A 17,192-nucleotide genomic window follows, 5' to 3' on the forward strand; every position below is an offset into this window, starting at 1 on the left:
TGTATAGAGATGAACCTATCTGCCCCACACTAGGGCCCTGGTAGGGATAGAGACTACATTACAGAAAGAGCTGTCCAATAGAAAGCCAATATAAGCCACATGTAATTTTAAATTTTCTAGTATCTAAAAAGCAAAATGAAACTGGTGAAGTTAATATGTATTTTTTAATCCAGAATATGCAAAATATTATCATTGCAATCTACAACAGAAAAGCTAAAAGGTATTTTACATTGTTTTTTAAAATTAAATCTTCAAAGTCAGGTGTATATTTTATACGTAAAGCACACTTCGATTCAGACTAGTCACATCTGAAGTACTCAATAGCCACTGGTAGCTCTTGGCTACCATACTGGACAGCAGCTCTAGTCGACTCCTTAATATTTGTTTCCACACTCACATCCACCTCCTAATTTCTTCTAGAGCTGGCTCAAAAGCATACACCACCTCTAGCAAAGTCATAGCAGCTCACCCACAAGCTGTTCACATTTGAGCATAAAGATGGGCCATGAAGCCCGAAAAACTCGTTCTCTTCCTAAAACCACTTTATATTTTCTTGGTACGTTTCCCTCCCATTCTGGGAGAAAAATCTGTATTGGATTGATCATTTTCTTCTCTCCTTTATCTACTTCAGTGAATTTGGGAGATTTGTTTTAAATTTCAATTACTACCCTTAAATTTTTAAATCCATGAAGGTTGCAGTGAAAACGGAAGTTAAGATTTCTTTCTTTGAATTTAAATCCACCAAAGTTAACTTGTATAATGCTTTTTAGCACTCTATCCTATATATACTTACACAGAAATACAGTAATTTCTTTGTTTATTTATTGCATTTTATAAAACCTGAGAACAATGTTACAACGCAGGTCAATTTTTTTCATAAATGGAGATAGAAATAAAACTTAAACAATGTATTAGCAAAAACAAATTCAGTATTGAATATGAAGAACAGTGATTTATTCCAGGGCTTGGTGTTACACTTAAAAATGGAAACAAATCAATGTATTCCAGTTATAGAATAAAAATGACAGAGGATTATCTCAATAATTATATATACTATCTGCTAAAATTCAATTTTCCATTCAGTACCAAAAAGTATAACAAATTAATAGAAAAGAATTTGCTGAATTTGCTCCCATGAATCAGCAACAACAACAAAAACTCTGTCAAATATCATGCTTAATGCTAACATGTTGAAAGCGACCCCCCAACCTATCCCAAGATCTGTAATTAATTAGGGATGTTCACTATCACCTCTGGGTATATTTTGGCTCTAAGCAAATGTCTGAAGGGAAGATGTAAGAATATGAGAAAATGGAAGTTCAGAAAGGAGAGACTGAGGTACAGATGAATCTCAGAATGAAGGATCCTGCTCAGATGTGGAGGCAGACAAAGGAACGTTCAAGGGCTTGGCCGACGCAGGGTCATTGGGACTACACAGTTGCAAGGATTAAAATATGGAGAAAGGGTGGTAGGAAAGTAATATTTAGAGAAGGTATAGATGGGAAAGCCATGGTTCGTGACATTATAAAAGGAGACAGTGCCAGCCTCATAGTCTAAGAAAACCCCAACACGGCGAGGGGGCACCATCATGGAGAGGAGCAGGGAAGTGGAAGACTCCTCATAGGCTCTATATTCATGTTTATGATGCAGCCCGATCACCCAGTAGCCACTCTGAGGTTGGTATCTGGAGTAAACATTCCGGTTGTTCGTAAACTGGTTGAAACATGTAGAGTCAACTGAACTACAGCATACCCCTAGGATCCAGTCAGTCTTCTTGGTCACATCCACCTCCCAGTAATGTTTCCCAGAGGAGAAGTGCTGAGAGCCCAGGATACCACAGTCATAATGCTCTTCCAGGTAAGACCCAGCCAGCTTGGCACCCACAAATCTCACCTGTCTTCGGTTTTTAGACATGACAAGATTTAAGTTAGCTGTGTGTGGATTCAGAGTCACGTCCACTGTGGGAAAAGGTACAAAATCAGCAGATGACGATGGGTACAAGGGATTTAAGACACTGAGAAGAGAAAACACAGAAGTGGAGGAATTGGAACTATGTGGGGCGATGGAGAGATGGTATTAACGCCTTGTGTGTGTGGTATGTCCAGGGGGGAGCATATGAGGAAGGATAAGGACATGCCAGCTCAAAGATGCCATGGTTGCTACTTACCCCAATAGCTCTGGACATCCGTCAGTTCTGTAATGATAAATAGAGTCAATTATATTGTACAGAATGGACACAGGTCAGGTCTGCTTGGTTGAGGGGTGAGGTAGGGAGTTCTATAAGGATGCGAGCTGGCCCTCTTGCTTCCCCCTTAAGTATGAACTGCATCGTCTTCAGCACTGAATGTCCTTCTCTCCCTGTCCTCTCTCTGCACCACTACTCCCAAACACCAACTCTATACTCTATTCTATTTATTGCTTATGTTACAATAATTCCACCTCCAAAAAGCTGTCCCCTGAATCTCCTCACCTCTGAACACCCGCAGCATCCTTTTCAGATCTGGAACTCGAAACATACTCTTCAGCTTAGTAGGGAGAGCTTCTGGCTTCTTTAAGGTCCAAAACTCACTTCTAGAGAGAAGAAACCTTATGAATGTCCTACACTGCTCGTGTTGGGTTTCTCCAATATCCATCCCCTCATCGACCAAGCCCCTGGAAGAACTTCAGCATTCTTTCTTGAAGAAAATTAGCATCCTTCTTCAAAGAGCTCTGGCACTGGGACCAGAAGACCTAGACTAGAAAATAGCTTCTCACCATCTGAAAACTTTGATAAGATCTAATCCTGCAAAGGATTGTTTTGTTTTTGTAAAATACCATTTCCCCTTCTCTCTCTCTACATCCTAAGATTATATAAAATTAAACGATTGCTGGGAAATCTTTTGCTAACTCTAAGAAAGATACTGAATACTTACAGTCAGTGCCATCTTAAGGGTCTAGTGTAAGGGGCTGGAAATGTGTGTGTTGACAGGGAGAACACCAGGAACCTGCTTGGTGGGGCTCTGAGAGTACTGAGTAAAGGGCTTCCTTCTGAACAGTGAGGTTAGGCCTTAAGATCTGTCAGAGGCCTAGGGACAAAGGCCTCCAGAACAGTGTTTGAGGAGGCAGTCTCTGGGAATATCATGCCAGTTGGAGAAAGGAGACATCTTCACCTCCAAACCATGAGTGAACACTTCAGAAGTGACAACAGGCTCCATATTTCATGTGTCTGTGAGAAGCTTAAAGGTGCCAGGTGTGTGGGGAACCTCAGAGGTCACCTTGATGGATGAGAATCTAGAGTATGGGACAGAGAAGAGAAAATGTTTTGTTCCAGGGCCAAAACCAATCTTCTCAAGACCTCATGTCTATGTTTTTACAGGAACTGAGAAAAATGGGATGTCTGAGGAAAAACAAGTAGCAAGGCAGGACTCTTCTAAAGCCAAGAGAGAAAGGGTAATTGAAAGCAAATTGCCGAGGTGCTGATTCTTGGACCTTGGAAAGACAGATGGGAAAGTTCCCCAATAAAATACTAAAAGCTCCTAAAATCAGGGCTGGAAACAGGTAGTTTTGTAGCAAAGGGTAGCATCATGGGCTACCACAGGAGTTAGTGATGCTGCAAATTTTATTTTTAAGAACACTACTGTCCCCAATTTGTGACCATCCCCCCCCAAATTACCCCAAATTCTCTTACCATAGAAACTAGGTAATTCCCTTTATTTCAGGGAACCCAAAAATTCTCAAGATAAGCAACTCATGACATCACAGTCCTAAACCTTCCCTGCCTTGTGATTTTTCTCCTTTTCTTTTCCACTGACCATAAGATAACTCTATGGGTATAGGAATCTTTTGTCAACCCAAGGGAACCACCCTGTATTCACTCCTAAACATACCTTTTCATGACATCACTCACATCCTAGGAAGGAAAGAGAAATGTTAAGTCAGGGAGTAATAGGTTCATCCATGTTCCTTATCCCAATCCCACCACCCCATGGTATGATGGCAATAAAGATGGACCCAAAATGGAGGCCACAAAGTAGAATACAAACTCAGAGTAGACTGTCCCTGAGACCCCATGTAGAGATGTTGGGAGATGACTGAACTCATTCATTGGTACCTTTATTTTGATGATAGAGTGTGTATATGTGCATCATCTATTAGCACTAGAGAATCCCACATTATTAAGTCATAATTTCTGTCTTTGAGATGCTGCCATTCTCAAAGATGAGATGTTGCTGAGGATTCAAGAGCCTTAAAAGTGGTTATTTCTCAAACTTCACCTCTTCTCACCGTTTATGCTACCCTTGCTGACTTCATCCAGTTTTCTTGATTTCAACACACCCATGTTCATGATTCCCAAACCTGTCCTTCTGCTCAGATCTCTCTCACATATGCTAGCAAATGAGCCACAGGCATCACAAAATCAAGATATTTAAAAAACAACACAACACAAAACAAAACAAAAAACACTTACTTTTCCTGCAACTGTGAGGTCTCTTTCCTTTAATCTCCCTCAGTGCTGCCACCATCCATTTAGTGACTAAATTCAGACAAAGCATGAGCCTAAAAACTACCTTCTATTCACCCTGATGTCCCATCTCAAACAAAGCCAGTCCCCATCTTCTAGCCACCTGCGCTTCACTGTCATTACTGCCACAGCCAGCCTCCCTGGAGCAAAACTACCTCATGGCCTCCCCCTTGACTTCTGTTCTACACACCACACCGAATGAAGAAAAGGCTTGATCTACGCAACACAGGAATAACTATTTTCTCTGCGTTAGGGCTATTTTCAGTGGCATTTGACAGAAACACAGGTCAAACGGCTTGAATACAGAAAGAAACAAAGGGAGAAGATGTGTCAATTTATACTGAATATCCAGGATGCATCAGCCTTCAGGCATGGTTGTACAGAGGAACTCAAATGGCCAGATCTGGGGCCACTCCTTGGCTCCTTCTCTTGCATTAACTTTATTCTCAAGGGTCACACCGAAACTTGAGAGCTGCAGACTTCCATCGGTTATCAAATCTTAATGAGCAACAAAGTCACACAGATATGGAGAAGAGGAGGAAGATAGTGTGCTGGATGAGCTCTAGAAAACCTGAGTGTGAAACAGCCCTCAAGTTAAAAGACCCATTGGGCAGTCATATGAAGAGGTGTGAGGGTCTCGACAGGGACCTGGGTGAAATCATACAAACTGATGATCTCTGTACTTATGGAGCAAGTTTTTACAGCTTGAAAAATCTGTGGAGGGGCTAGAATGGGGCAGGGAGAAGCGTTAGGGTAACCCAATACCCAAGCTGAAGAAAAAGGGCAAGAGGAATAATAAAGATTGGAAACCAGAAGCAACGCGTTAGAAAAGCCCCAATAGGTAGAGTGTAGCTTCTGCATGACCCCAACGCCAAGGCTCAAAAATAAGTCAAGAAGTGATTGTTCTACCAACAAAGGGAGAGCAAGAGGAAAGCAAGAAAGTAAGGAACAGCCTGAAGTTTCCAGCATGTTACAAAGTACATCCTGTCTCCATCATCAGTCACCCCATTCACTCTACGTAGAAAGCACCTGCAAAGATTTCAACTTCTGTTCAAGCTCCTGCATCAAATCTGTCCAAGTTTGACACCTTGCACCCTCCTAGCGCACACACACCCCAGAGCCCAGCCTTTTTTGTGCCTTAAAAAGACCTGTTTATACTTCTATTACAACACGTTAAATGTTTCCGCCCAAGAGGAGAGAGTGAAAGCAAAGAAGGAATGATGATGACATACAGAATCTCTAAGTACTTGAGCCTGATGTGTGATGGTCTGTGACTAAGCTGGGGTAAATGTACCCGACAAATCCCAACACAGCCTCAGAGACAACAGGTACCACGTGGCCAGTGAATCCCAACAGCGGGAGAGAGGATTATGTACCTACCCCACAGGGACATCTGACAATATCTGGAAGATTCTGGGTTGTCACAGCTAAGGGGAGATGCTACTGACATCCATCCAGTACGTGGAGGCCAGGGAGGCTTGCCAAACATCCTACAAGGTACCAAACATCCTACAAGGTACCAAACATCCTACTAAGGTACCTCATGGCAACAAATTTCCAGCTCAAAGTATCAGTAGTGTTGAGATTCAGAAATGTTGCTCTAGAACATCAGTGGGTATAACAGATCTCCACGGTAACAAATAATCTTTGGGACTACACATTGTATTTAATAAATAAAAATGAGACAGTCCCCAAGCATTTGTACTTGGGGACAAGTACAAATCATCCTATGTTTTACCCATGACTCCATACGGTTTAATAGGCAAGGAGCACACCAGGGCCAAATAAATCTTTTTCTTGCCCCTACCAGGTCACGAATGCTGGTCTCCCTTTGCCATGACTCTCAGCCTGTGGGGGCTCCTCATGAGCCTTACCTGCAGCAGCTCCACTGCTGACCCCTGACACCGAAGCTCCAGATCCGAGATGAGCTCCCTCAGTGACTGGCTCTGCCGGACCAGTTCATTCTCAGCCTCTTCTAAAATACTCAGCCCTTTCCTCTCTTCTTCCTCCAGCTTTTTCAACTGTCGCTGCTCCTCTTTGTCCAGGATGCTTCTCAACTTATTAAACTCTGTCTGGATCCGGTGTCTCTCAGGTTCCATCTGATTCTTTGGGAACATGCAAGAGAAAAAGCCTCTGCTGAGCTAGGGTCTCTGCTCTCGAACTGGGCTGGGGGTGGGCAGGGGTGGAGGGTCAGGCTCAGCCCCGCTCTCCTGGCCAGGTCTCACGGGGAAAGGAGGAGCAGAGACGGGAAGGAAGTCCCTCAGAAGCTGTTCTTTCCTTCTACTCTCTCTTCAGCTCTTCCCAAACCATGAGCCCCAGGCTACCTTACCTAGGACTCTAAGACATAGACTGTGGCTCCTGGGGAAGGTCTCGATTTAAAGCTGCCTCCCCAGCCTCCTGGGCCTCTGCATCCATCTCCCCTTCCAATTTTGAGTACTCATGTGGGAATGATAAGCTGGTGTGTGACCTGTCTTTCCAGGAGCTTCCAGAACTTCCAACTGTAGAACAAAGTCTGGAGTCAGGAATTGCCGGCTGCCAATGGCCACAGTTCCCCTCCTATGTAAGTATCTTTAAAAATCTGAATTCCTTTTTGATATGTTCATTCTCTAATTCCCCCTTCTCTATCCTTATGCTATGAATAACACCCTGTTGGGAAGGGCTGCAGTGAAGGATTATGCAAAGAGCAGCTCTGCCAGCCAAATTAGGAAGAGATAGGACCCAGACTCCCATGCTCTGCCCCAATTCTTCTCCCAGGACACCTTCAGACCTTCAGGAAGAATCCTTCTTACCTTCCAGGATGTCCTCTTCCTTATGATAACCGCGGCCAGTCTCTCAGCTTCCTGCTGCTCTAGCCTCAGCTTCCTCAGAGACTCCTGGAACTTCTCCTTAAAGAAACATCAGGGCAAGCAGGGTCAAGCACTACCTCATCTCTGCGCTCAGAATGTAGTGAATGGGGGGAGAGTATGCTGACCTCGGAAGCCTGTCCTGCTGGACCAAGAAATAAGAAGGCCTAAGGCTCTCTTATGCACAGGGGGTGTGCATAAAAAGCCAATGGGTGCAGGTCGATTCTCTTTTCTCCCAGGGAACCTGTCCATGCAGGACTTTCCGCTTATCACCACCATATCCCCCACACTTAACCACCGAGCCCCCTAGTTACCCTCCCTAGCAACCTGTACTCATGCGGAGCAGGTCTTGAGCAGCAAGGAAGAGATAAAGTCTCTACTCTTGGGCAGGAGGGCATTTTCTAGGTTCATCCTCTAGGCAAATGGGAAAACCAAAGAAATGAGATTACAGCATGGAGAAAAGTTACACTCTCCTGCCAAGGGCCCTGCTCCTCCTTGCCTTCCCTCTGGAATCCTACCTGGACCTCGTGGACAACCTCCTCCATAAGCACCGTGTGGTGACCGCGGTGCTCCTGAGACCGCTCACAAAGCCAGCAAATGAGCTTTCCATCCTCCTTACAGAACAGCTGGAGTTTCTCTCCATGGTGCACACAGAGAATCCCCTCCAGCTGCATCCCGGGGCCCAACACCACCTCTCTGAGCCTGTCCGCTATGTTGGCCAGGTGCCGATTTGGCCGTAGGTCCCCAGGCTGGTAGCTGGTCTGGCACACAGGACAATTGCTTTCCCCATCTTGGCCCATCACCGATTCTGTGCTATTCCCCATGATGCAAGCCTGGCAAAAGCTGTGGCCACAGTCTATGCTCAGGGGTTCTGTCAGGAGCTCCAGGCAGATGGGGCAGGTTACTTCATCTCGTATGTCCACCAGGAGCGCTGAGGTCATTGTAGCTTCTCTCCTGGCTCCTGCCTGCCCAGCCAGAATTTCTAAGGTGTTTCTTGCTTACAGAATCCTGGGTAGGTGAGGGGGGAAAAAAAAAAGGGTTCAGGGTAAGAAACGATTGTCAATAAAAGGTTGCTGAGTATCCTGGACAAACAGGCCAGATACCTGGGGTCACAAGGGCTTCTTATTCAAGCTTCAAACATGTTATTCATCCCCAGCTCATATTAGACATCAATTTGTACCCTCATCAGAACAAGGGTTGATTTTCCTTCACTCTTGGTGGATGGAGGGACCAAGTGAAGCCCGTGAGAGAAGTGGCCTTGAGTGAGCCATCATCTGTTTGATCTTTTCTCATACAACCTTGGTGTTAAAAGCACTGAAACAGTTTGATGATCATGGACATTGTTGCTATGACCATTGGGGTACATACTGCCCTTCTTTTCACTACGGTTTTTCACTTACTTGTGGAGCATAAGGAATAACATGGAGGATATTAGGAGAAGGAAAGGAAAAGTGAATTCAGGGAAGTCGGATGGGGAGACGAACCATGGAGACTGTGGACTCTGAGAAACAAACTGAGGGTTTTGGAGGGGAGGGGAGTGGGGGTTGGGTGAGCCTGGTGATGGGTATTAAGGAGGGCACGTACTGCATGGAGCACTGGGTCTGGTGCATAAACAATGAATCTTGGAACACTGAAAAAATAAAATTCAATTTAAAAAAATTTTTTTAAAAAATGGCACCAAAACACAGTGCTGCCTCCAGATATTTATACTTGTTGTTACTTCCTCAAGTAAGACCCTTCACCCGAATCTCCTCCTGACTCAGTAACTTCATTCCACATCTCCTTACCCACACCCTTATTGGCAGAGAAGGCTCTGTGTAGATTAACTAAAGCTTGGCCGCCCACACAGTCACTCTTCCATATGCTTGATTTTTCTTTTTATCACTACCTAATGTATATCTTTGTTGCTTGAATCCTCCCACTAGAATATAAACTCTAGGAATCAGAGACTGTTCCATTTTTGTTCAGTACTGTATCCTCAGAAATAGCAGTATCTACACACAAGTCCTCAACTTCTTTTTAAATTTTAATTCCAGCAGAGTTAACATATGGTATTACATTAGTTTCAAGTGTGTTAAGGTCCTCAACTTTTGAGGAATGACCATCTAGAACCTTCTTTGTCATGAGCTTTCCCGTGAGAATCCTTTTACTGTGAAGACACTTGCAGCTTCTCAGAGTTCTGCTCCTCACGGGGCCCTCTCATCCATCATGGTCACCTTCCCAGACACACTGAAAAAACAATGACCATAATAACCCTGAGGTAATCTTTGATACCTAGTTGTGATTTAAAACTCCCATTTCCCTGTTTTCCTTATCCCTCACAGAAAAACTCCAAATAAATAAGAGTATTTGTGGCTCTCTAAAAAAACAATAGATATGAATGACATTATAAAATCAAACATCTTGTAAGTCCCAGAGTTAGCAGAACCTAACATGTCCAGTGATAGCTCAAGGCCCCGTCCTCAACCTCAGAACTTTGACCAGACATTCGGTGGTAACAGTAGTAAAAGTCAAACACAGACCCAGGGCTTTAGGTATGTGGAATGAGAAAGGTTCTGTTTGATGAAATTTCAACACGGCCCGTCATACACTTTGACAGGGACCTGTGTGCTGGGGGAAAAGGGGAGAAGGGAAAGGTGTGGCGGTGAAGGCCACAGGCATTCTAGTGTAGGACCCCAGGAAGATGTGTGCTTGTGGGAAAAGACTAGAGAATCAAGCATGGTTCTGTGGCTCCCCACCATTATCTGTGGTGTGGGGAGATAATGATGTATGAAGGTATTTGTTTTAAGAACAGTAATGGGGGACGCCTGGGTGGCTCAGTTGGTTAAGCAGCTGCCTTCGGCTCAGGTCATGATCCCAGCGTCCTGGGATCAAGTCCCACATTGGGCTCCTTGCTCGGCAGGGAGCCAGCTTCTTTCTCTGCCTCTGCCTGCCATTCTGTCTGCCTGTGCTCACTCTCTCTCCCTTTCTGACAAATAAATAAATAAAATCTAAACAACAACAACAACAAAAGAACAGTAACAGGAAGGTGGAAAATCATCATCAGTACCATTTTCTGATCACTTAAGTGCTAGGCAATGGATGAACTGTAAAAAAAGATACTGCAACAAAAGCAAATCCCACAATAATTCTATAAGGGAAGTTTAATAACATCTATTTTATGAAGGTGAAAAATGAACTTCTTTCTTTTTTAAAAAATTTTGTTTATTTATTTGACAGAGAGAGATCACAAGTAGGCAGAGCAGCAGGCAGAGGGAGGCGAAGCAGGTTCCCCGAAGAGAGCCTGATGCGGGGATTGATCCCAGGACCCTGAAATCATGACCTGAGCCAAAGGCAGAGGCTTAACCCACTCAGCCATCCAGGCGCCCTCCCAAAATGAATTTAAGAAGGTATTTAACTGCCCAAAGTCTCAGAGTAAGTAAGTGACAAAGTAAAGATTACAATCCAGTTTTATTCACCTCCTAGTCTCAGGTTATTTACCAGGAACCCATCTGGTTCTTAAAGGGAATGTTTTCTTCACACTACCCACACCACCTGCAAGGGTGCTCAGGTCGTGATGTCGCTGTGCTGATTCATATGATAGCTCTGTTCTTCTTAGCACTGAAAAGCACCCTACAGTTCTTCCTAAGATATCTGTAGGCTCCCTCCACAGTCCCGCTCTGCTTCCTTCCTGGCAGCACATCGTACAGACCTAAGCTGCTTTCTTTTCCCTGGCAGTGTAGGGCAGAAAAGGCACTGGTGCTAGAGCAATGTAGACCCAGGTCTAAATCCTAAATATATTGATCTAGTTTTAGAACACTGGAATGATTCCCCATCTGAGATGCGGCTCCGTCTTTTGTGCATTGCTGAGATCAATTCCTCCCTTAGGAGTATAGTTGTGATAATTACCTAAGCCAATGCAGAGAGTAGTCTCAATAAAGATTAATTATGGTTTTCTTACGCTGGAGCTGCTCTCTGATCCTGCAGTGCTCTTGCCTGCCACCAGGAGGAAAAGGGCCTCTTCGTATTTTTAGCAGGGAAAAAGCAAAATGTGGTGGAGATAGCTCTTCATTTTATGAATTACTTTCTTACCCCTTTTCATTTCTCCTTACTTCTTTTGGAACTAGGAGAAAAATCCAATATTAAAATTCATAACAAGATTTAACGAGATGGCACTTAAGGACAATGTGAAAGAGCTTGACCTCAGTTGGTTGTCTCCATGTGCCTGAGGAAAGGATCAGTTAAGAAGTGTGGAGATTCCTTAAGGAATTAAAAATAGGGCTACCTTATGACCCTGCAAGTACACAGCTGGGTATTTACTCCAAACATACTGATGTAGTGAAAAGGGCCATCTGTACCCCAATGTCCATAGCAGCAATGGCCACGATCACCAAACTGTGCAAAGAGCCAAGATGCTCTTCAACAGACGAATGGATAAAGAAGATATGGTCCATATACGCAATGGAATAGTATTCTTCCATCAGAAAGGATGAATACCCAGCTTTTTTATCAACATGGACATGGACGGGATTAGAAGAGATTATGCTGAGTGAAACAAGTCAAGCAGAGAGAGTCAGTTATCATGTGGTCACTTACTTGTGGAGCACAAGGAATAACATGGAGGACACTGGGTGAAGGAGAGGGGAAGTGAGTTGGGGGAAATCGGAGGGGGAGACAAACCATGAGAGACTGCGGACTCTGAGAAACAGACTGAGGGTTTTGGAGGGAAGGGAGATGGGGGTTAGGTGAGCCTGGTGGTGGGTATTAAGGAGGGCACGTATTGCATGGAGCACTGGGGTGGGGTGCATAAACAATGAATCTTGGAAGACTGAAAAAATAAAATTAAGAAAAAAAAAAAAAAGCTAGAAGCTTCTCTAACTATACAACTTGAGATCCTAGAACTTATTCTAACTTTACTGTTTGTGCTGAATTTAGATGCCCTCATTGAAAAACACTATTTTATTCTCATTATTAGACATTTTCAGTTATGCAATTGTATTACCATTGTCTTAAATCAAAATGAGAATTTTTTAAAGACATTTTTTCTTATGTATGTATCTATGTATGTATAGAGTGAGTGAGTATATGTGTTTCTGCATTTAATCACTTTCCTTGGAAGCCATTTGCTCTGCTCACCTAGCTGGACTCTTCTCGGGGACATTAAAGAAGAGCCAACTCACAAATGCACCACCTCACTGAAGGCACACTAGCCCTGGGGTTGTGTCCTTCATGTACAGGACAGGACACAGGGCATTTCTGCCTCATAGATGCAATGCAATAACAGCCCCAAACTGGAAATAATCCATAAAACCATTAACTGGTAAATGAAAAGATTGTGGTATATTCCATACAATGGTATATTACCAAACAATAAAATGGAACTGATACTTACACAAGATAAATCTCAAAAGCATGATACAAAAGGAAAGAGGCTGAATATCAAAAGTTATTGTATGGTTCCATTTATATGAAATCCTAGAAAAAATAAAACTCTGCTATTTGAAAACAGACTAGTGGATGCCAAAGCCCAGGGTTGTGAGAAGTGGATTAACTGCATCAGGACACAAGGAACTTTTGGGGGTGATGGAAATGACCTTTATAAATGGTTGTGTTGGCAGCTGCACAACTATATACGAAACAAAACTCACAGAACTGTGTGCTTTAAAGTTGATTTTTTAAAAAAGATTTTGTTTGTTTATTTGACAGAGAGAGATCACAAATAGGTAGAGAGGCAGGCAGAAAGAGAGAGAAGGAAGCAGGCTCCCTACTGAGCAGACAGCTCCACCTCAGAACTCGATCCCAGGACCCTGAGATCATGACCTGAGCGGAAGGCAGAGGCTTAACTCACTGAACCACCCAGGCGCCCTAAAATTGATTTTATAGATGTAAATTATAGCTCATTAGAGCTTATTACTACAAAAACAGAACAAAGAAACACATTGAGAAAACTTAAAGGCTTGGCTTTCTGATCTTCTCAGCATAAATTAGAACTGAGCTGTCTAATATTGTAGCCACCTGAAATGTGGCAAAAAAAAAAAAAAAAAAAGAGATGTTTTAAGTATAAAATACACACCAGATTTCAAAAGATTTTGTTAGAAAAATAATCTAAAACATATCACTAACACATATATATATTAATAACACATCCTAATATTTTATATTATTGATGCACTGAGTTAAGTAAAATATATTCAAATCAATTTCACCCGTTTCTTCTTTCTAATGAGGCCACTGGAAAACTTAAAATGATAAATGTGGTCCCGTTATATTTCTGTATTTCTTTTCCATCTAACGCAGTATTATAGATATTCAGGACAGAGAAAGATTTTTGCTGAAAGAGTTCATGTGTCTTGTCAGAGGGTATAAAGTTGAGGCTGCAGAAAGGAAGAAATTGTAGAGGGACGCATACAGCTAGCATGTCTAGTAGCTGTTGCACACTACCCAAGACACCAGACCGCAGCCCAAAGGAGCCAAGGTGGGTCAATTCAGTCTCCCAGGAAAGCCTGTCTCAAGAGCAGTGTGATCAGAGATGACAACCTGCCTGTGGGAGGAGAGCAGATCCCAGAGGCTGAAATGCCAGAGCCCTGTGGATCAAATCTGCAAATGAAAGAGCCCAAATTCATGTGCTGGTGAACTATTAAATCAGAAGCAGATGCCTGAAAAAGAATGTCTGGTGGTCTGCTGACTATCAGCATTGGCATCCCTGGAGCTCTTTATGCAGAATCTTAGCCTCATCCTGGACAATTCAGTTTCTGCAAGTCAATAAAGATCTCTAGGTGACATCTATGCATAGCAAGGTTTCAGAAGCCCTGTCTTACGTAAAGGCATGTCCTTCCCAGGCAGATGCAATCTGGGGGCAAAACAGCTAGAAGGAGGGGGTGGGGTGGGGAGGAAGAAGAGGATAAGCTCCTAGTTAGATCAGAAGCATCCACTCCAACAGAAGCTTACAATTCAATATCAAATGGCTTCAGAATAAAAGTCAGTGACAGGGCAAGAAATACTACAAGCTAGCCCAGGATGGGGCCTCAGAATGAGTTCGAACTAAGATGGGCAGTCTACCCACCAGCTGGGAGCTCTACTGAAAATGTGGTAAAAAACCTAAACAGGTAGAAGCTGCATTTACAAGAGAGTTTAGTTTCTTGTAACAGTATTTTTTTTTTTTTTAACCTTTGTGAAGGGTTATAGCCTATTTTAACCTATTATCTGGAATGGTTATCTAACAGGTGACACTTCATAAATATTGGAACTGGAACAAAATCAGTCCCAAATTCTTTTCAAAATTTACTTCAAAAGAGTATCTCTATCCCATGCATTTCAGAAACGTACAATTAAATAACTTTGCAAATTCTTAAAATACTGTTCTGCACAAGTTTTCTTTTCCCTGAATTTTAGACAGTCCACTGAGTATTTTTTTTAAATAGCTAATTCACAAAATTCTTATTTTTCCCCCTGCATTTGTGATATTCCACTTGCAATTCCAAATTTTTAAAACTCTTATTATACTTTCATTTGTTTAGATGTTGGTTATACTCTTCTTTACCATAGTGCATTTTAACACATTTTATTCCCCGCTCTATTTTTGCAAAAAAAAAAAAAAAAAAAAAAAAAAAAATTTTTTTTGGCAATTTTTTAAAAGCTCAGCATTGATTTTTTCAAGAATAAAGACTTAATTTACACTTTGTCAGGCAGTCGCCCATGTTAAACCTCTCCCTCACTTAATTTTCACCAAAACTCTAGGGTATAAATATTACTGGGTCCATTTTACAGATGGAAGAAAAAACTGAAGCTCCAAGAGATTCGTGTCAGAAGGATGAAAAGGAAATAAAAATAAAATGATCTATATCATCAGCTCGGAAAGCGAAGGGACCGCATCTTTTACTGCTCTCTCACCTCTGCCAGGAGCGACAGTTAGTGGCCCGTCCCAGAAGGGCGGGCGTCTCCCTGTGACCGGCATACCGACAGAATGAGAAGCCCTAGAGGATCCAGATGAGAGCAGCCCCAGGTGGTCAAGACTCCCAGTAGTTTTGAGTAGACTGTGAGGACCTGGGGCGCGTGGGCCTGCTCCTTTCCCTGAAACGCAGGGCTGGAGGACCCGGCCTTGGAACAGACCCTCAGGTCCGGCGAGGGCGGAAGCCTCACCCTCTTGCTCCCCGGGGAGAGGTCAGGGCCTCCCGGGTGGAGGATAAGCGGTGTCACTTCCTGGGGCAGAGAGGCAGAAATGGGGGAGGGGATGCTGACCTCGGAATCCACGCCAGTCCCATGGTTTGCACGCATTCCCGAACTCAAAAAACTTTCAGGACTGCCTCCCCTACCTCCGGACTGCCTCCTCTACCTCCTGCGGTCCCTTGTCACGACCCTTTGCACAGACCACGCCCGGGTCCCGAGCCAGGAGGAGCCGGCCTGAGGAGCTCCCAAGCAAAAGTGAGTCAACTCAAAACCGCAGAGGTCTCCCTCACTCCTGTCCACCCGCGAACCCCGCAACCCAGCCTGCAGGGCGGGTCGAACTCCCAGAACCTGCGCGGACAGCGGTGGCCGGCCAGAGAACAGAGTGGCTCACTAACCTGAGCTCTGGGGCCTGGATCGGAGCCGAGGACACACCGCGGCGGCCTCCTCCACCCCAGCGGAGAGACTCCGGGTCCAGAGGCGGGGCGAGGGAGGGCGAGGGCTGCTGATAGGGCCCGCCAGTCCAGCGCAGCTCGGGTCCGACACTCCAGGGGTGTGGTCCCGCGGGCCCCACCTGCCGGCGGGGGCGCTGTTCCGCCTACCTGTGCGCCAAACGTCCTGGGGCCCGGGAGAACACCTGAGCGCCGCAGACGGCGCTTGCAAGTGGTCGTCCCTTGGGTTTTCCGATTTCGTGTCGGTGTTCAGGAACACTGAAAATACGCCTGATTAAAATGTCCGAATAAAGAATATCCAAACTTAAACGAGTAGGTAAAGATAACCGTTTCGCATCATAATGGTATGTTTTGCAAAAACATCGTTAACTTTAAAAATTATGCCAAGATTTTAACCTATATGACCTATGAACCCTATGAGAGACCGTATATATGGGTTTTTACGTCCTTGTGAATACATGCAAAGCTTATGAAGCCTGAGAGCTGAACTATAATGTTTCAAAGGCACAGCGACTTTTGAGAAGAAAAGGAAGGGCAAGCTTTTGACCCAAGGGAACCTAGGAAATGAACCTGACCTGGTCTGGGAAAGTGGGTTGGGGGAGGAGGGCCTGCAGAGAGGCTGACTGGGGGCGGGGGATGTCAGGATAAAAGTCAGGACAGAAGAGTTGGGCAACATGAATTTTTTCACTTAGCATACTATTTTTACAGTTCATTATTGTTGCACGTGTGTGAGTACTTTATTCCTTTGATGGCTGAATAACATTCCATGGTATGAATTTTCCACATTTTCTTTACCATTTCGTCAGGTTTTAGGTATTTTGGATTGTTTCTGCTTTTTGATTTTTATGAATAATGTGACTATGAATTTTCTTTTACAAGTTTGTTTTTTGTTTTGTTTTGTTTTTAACGTAGGCTTTTTGTTTTTCTTGGGCATATATCTGAGAATAGAATTGCCAGATTATGTATTTACTCTTGAGAATCTTCCAGACTGTTTTCCACAGTGACTGCACCATTTTACATTCTCACCAGCAGTGTAAAGGGTTCTAATGTCCCCACATCCTTGCCAGTATTTGCTATTATGACTTTTATAGTCATCTTGGTAGGTGTGAAGTGGTATCTCATTGATATTTTAATTTGCATTTCCCAAAGGACTAATGGTGTTAAGCATCTTTTCATATACTTTACTGCTATTTGCATATCTTCTTTGGAGAAATGTCTATTTAGCCCCCCCTTTTTTTAAACAGGTTATTTGTC

General features: G+C 43.7%; 1 protein-coding gene across 4 annotated transcripts; it reads right to left on the bottom strand.

Moving 5' to 3' along the window:
* Window positions 1-932: 932 nt before the first annotated feature.
* On the bottom strand, window positions 933-16,051 carry TRIM6 (tripartite motif containing 6). Of its 4 annotated transcripts, none has more exons than XM_004779003.3 (8): window positions 15,885-16,049; window positions 7,863-8,352; window positions 7,291-7,386; window positions 6,376-6,606; window positions 3,867-3,889; window positions 2,471-2,568; window positions 2,168-2,194; window positions 933-1,958 (listed from the first exon to the last, which is right to left on the bottom strand). In XM_004779003.3, the coding sequence occupies exons 2-8, from the start codon at window positions 8,283-8,285 to the stop codon at window positions 1,399-1,401; spliced, it is 1,458 nt and encodes a 485-aa protein (XP_004779060.1). In that variant the 5' UTR covers window positions 8,286-8,352; window positions 15,885-16,049; the 3' UTR covers window positions 933-1,398. The 4 variants fall into 4 exon arrangements, with proteins under 4 accessions (XP_004779060.1, XP_004779057.1, XP_004779063.1 ...); XM_004779000.3 differs by having other exon boundaries at window positions 2,471-2,571; window positions 15,885-16,048; XM_004779006.3 differs by lacking the exon at window positions 7,863-8,352 and having other exon boundaries at window positions 2,471-2,571; window positions 15,885-16,046.
* Between the last annotated feature and the right edge of the window lie 1,141 nt (window positions 16,052-17,192).

Source organism: Mustela putorius, unplaced genomic scaffold (genome assembly GCF_011764305.1).
Source record: "Mustela putorius furo isolate JIRA1106 unplaced genomic scaffold, ASM1176430v1.1 tig00003987_pilon_pilon_pilon, whole genome shotgun sequence".
NCBI lineage: Eukaryota > Metazoa > Chordata > Mammalia > Carnivora > Mustelidae > Mustela > Mustela putorius.

Coding starts and splice junctions, on each gene's coding strand:
- TRIM6 (XM_004779000.3), bottom strand. CDS start 8,285: ATGACCTCAGCGCTCCTGGTGGACATACGAGATGAAGTAACCTGCCCC. Junction 6,607..7,290: donor GGAAGAGGACATCCTGGAAG/GTAAGAAGGATT, acceptor ATGTTCCCAAAG/AATCAGATGGAACCTGAGAG. Junction 2,572..3,866: donor GTGAGTGATGTCATGAAAAG/GTATGTTTAGGA, acceptor TCTTCTCTCTAG/AAGTGAGTTTTGGACCTTAA.